The sequence below is a fragment of the Sphaeroforma arctica genome (assembly GCF_001186125.1).
Source record: "Sphaeroforma arctica JP610 unplaced genomic scaffold supercont1.5449, whole genome shotgun sequence".
Lineage (NCBI taxonomy): Eukaryota > Ichthyosporea > Ichthyophonida > Sphaeroforma > Sphaeroforma arctica.
The window spans coordinates 1-1,968 of record NW_014035109.1 but is presented as its reverse complement, the minus strand read 5'-3'; the positions used below and the strand labels follow the sequence as shown (position 1 = coordinate 1,968).

The 1,968-nt window shown below is 45.1% G+C and overlaps 1 protein-coding gene across 1 annotated transcript; it reads right to left on the bottom strand.

The window, feature by feature from the left end:
* Positions 1-427: 427 nt before the first annotated feature.
* Positions 428-956, bottom strand: SARC_15001 (hypothetical protein; the record flags this gene model as incomplete). The annotated part of the gene is made up of 1 exon (XM_014290868.1): positions 428-956. A coding segment is annotated over exon 1 (496 nt), but the record flags the coding sequence as incomplete, so codon positions are not given.
* Positions 957-1,968: the final 1,012 nt, after the last annotated feature.

Here is a 1,968-nt window from a genome sequence, read left to right as displayed (position 1 = left end):
ACACACCACCACCACCCACCACACACACACACACACATACACACACACACACATATATATATATATATGTATGTATATGCGGGTGTGTGTAAATGTTCTACTACTGTTGTACTAGTTGCATAACACGCAGCGGTTGCTTGTTGAGTGGTCAATGTATGAAACCACTGAGCATCACCGATGAGTCCATGACTGTTTCCGTCTACTCGCAAATCCAGAATGGTGACGCTTATAGAGGTACTCGTTACACACGCATGGGACTACGCTGGAGGATTGACACGTCTGTACACACGCACACACGAATCCGTAAACGACGAGCACTACATCACATACGTATGTTCGTTATTTACACATAGCTTATAACGACGCCATATGACAAAGGAAGGCCTTAGCATCACCACCCGTGGTATCTCGATGTGCACATACACACCTTTAATTCTGTCTGATCGGCCAGCGACGCGCGTATTTTTCTTCTTGACCTTGTTGTGCCCCTGTTCTCGCGCCCGACTCTCGTTCGTACCGGTATTCCGGCCTAGACTAATACCGGTATACGAGGCAACAGAGTTTCGTTTCCGCTTGGACCTGCGTACGGTAAGCTCCACAGCCATCACATTATCCTCTGCGCACACCGCAACAGGAAGGCCAGGGATAGTTTTATGTACAGAAACACCTGTAGATAGTGCAGTATCTCTCTGTGTGTATGTCTTAGTCTGTGTGCGTGTCTTCGCGTGCGTGTCAACTTCTAGATCACTCACGGTTCCTGCCCCAATGTCTGCGACCGGTTCTTGAACTGATGCGCTGATGGTTTTAAATTGCGCCGGTTTTGACTTTAGAGCTATTTGATTGGACGGTGCGGTTGGCTGTGAGCAAATCAGATCGTGTTTTCGAATGACTTCTAGCTCTTCCGGGGTAATCCAGTACGTCATGTACTCAATCAAAATCTCATCGTATCCATCAGCTGAAGACCCAACGCAAGGAACATACTGTTAGCCGAACCGAACCGAACCAACCACACACAAAGTGACGAGGATAGAGTGTATGCTAGTGCATAGGAAACTTATACAATGGTTTTGTGGGGTAGTGTGAGAATTAGTATTAGCAATGTCATGTATTCATCCAAGATCTTATCATCAGCGATCCAACCCCACTGGTACCGAACTTCTGGTACCATCACGCAGCCAGCAGAACGGGTGTAAGTGTAACAGTTGTGTTAGGGGAAAGGGTAAGAGTAGTACTATGAGAAGACAAACGTCGTGCCTATCTCCATATATAACTGCAAAAGTGCAGTTATGCAACGGTATCTATTGATATAGCCTGGTCGTGGTTCGTCCAATTCAGGAAGTGTCGGACGCAAACAAAACCCCAACAAACCACCACCTGCGGAACCTCATACAGAGATATACAATCGCTCATGGAGACTAGTTCTCCATTTTTCACACGTGTTTGTGTATGATAGCACGACGTGGACTCTATTAACCATCTCAGTGCAGATTACGACTGCGAAACCACACAGGTACAAGTAACTGGTGTGCAATCACTTCCACAGAGCAATCAGAGCTACAACGAGCCAAATCAAGGATACCTAAACCTAGTATAGTTAAATATATACATAATTTAAAATTCAAGTAACATGCCCGAGAGTATCGGTGGATGGTACACCTGGCAAAACATGGTACAACATACAGCAACGATGGCCGAGCCACCAAATTTGTCCTTGTCGACAGTGAGCAATAATCATTTCGGCACATACTATGGAGAATGCACAGTACACGCACCTTCAAGCATATCGAATGTGCTTCAATCAATTGCCCGACGAGGGCGCACAAGGTGTGCTTGAAAGATCTATCTAACAACCAATCTTTCGCACACTGCACGTAGCCAAGTTACCAACTGATAAATATATCGCGCATGATGTACATGCATGAATACAATACCATATAATACCATATATATATATATATATATACATAC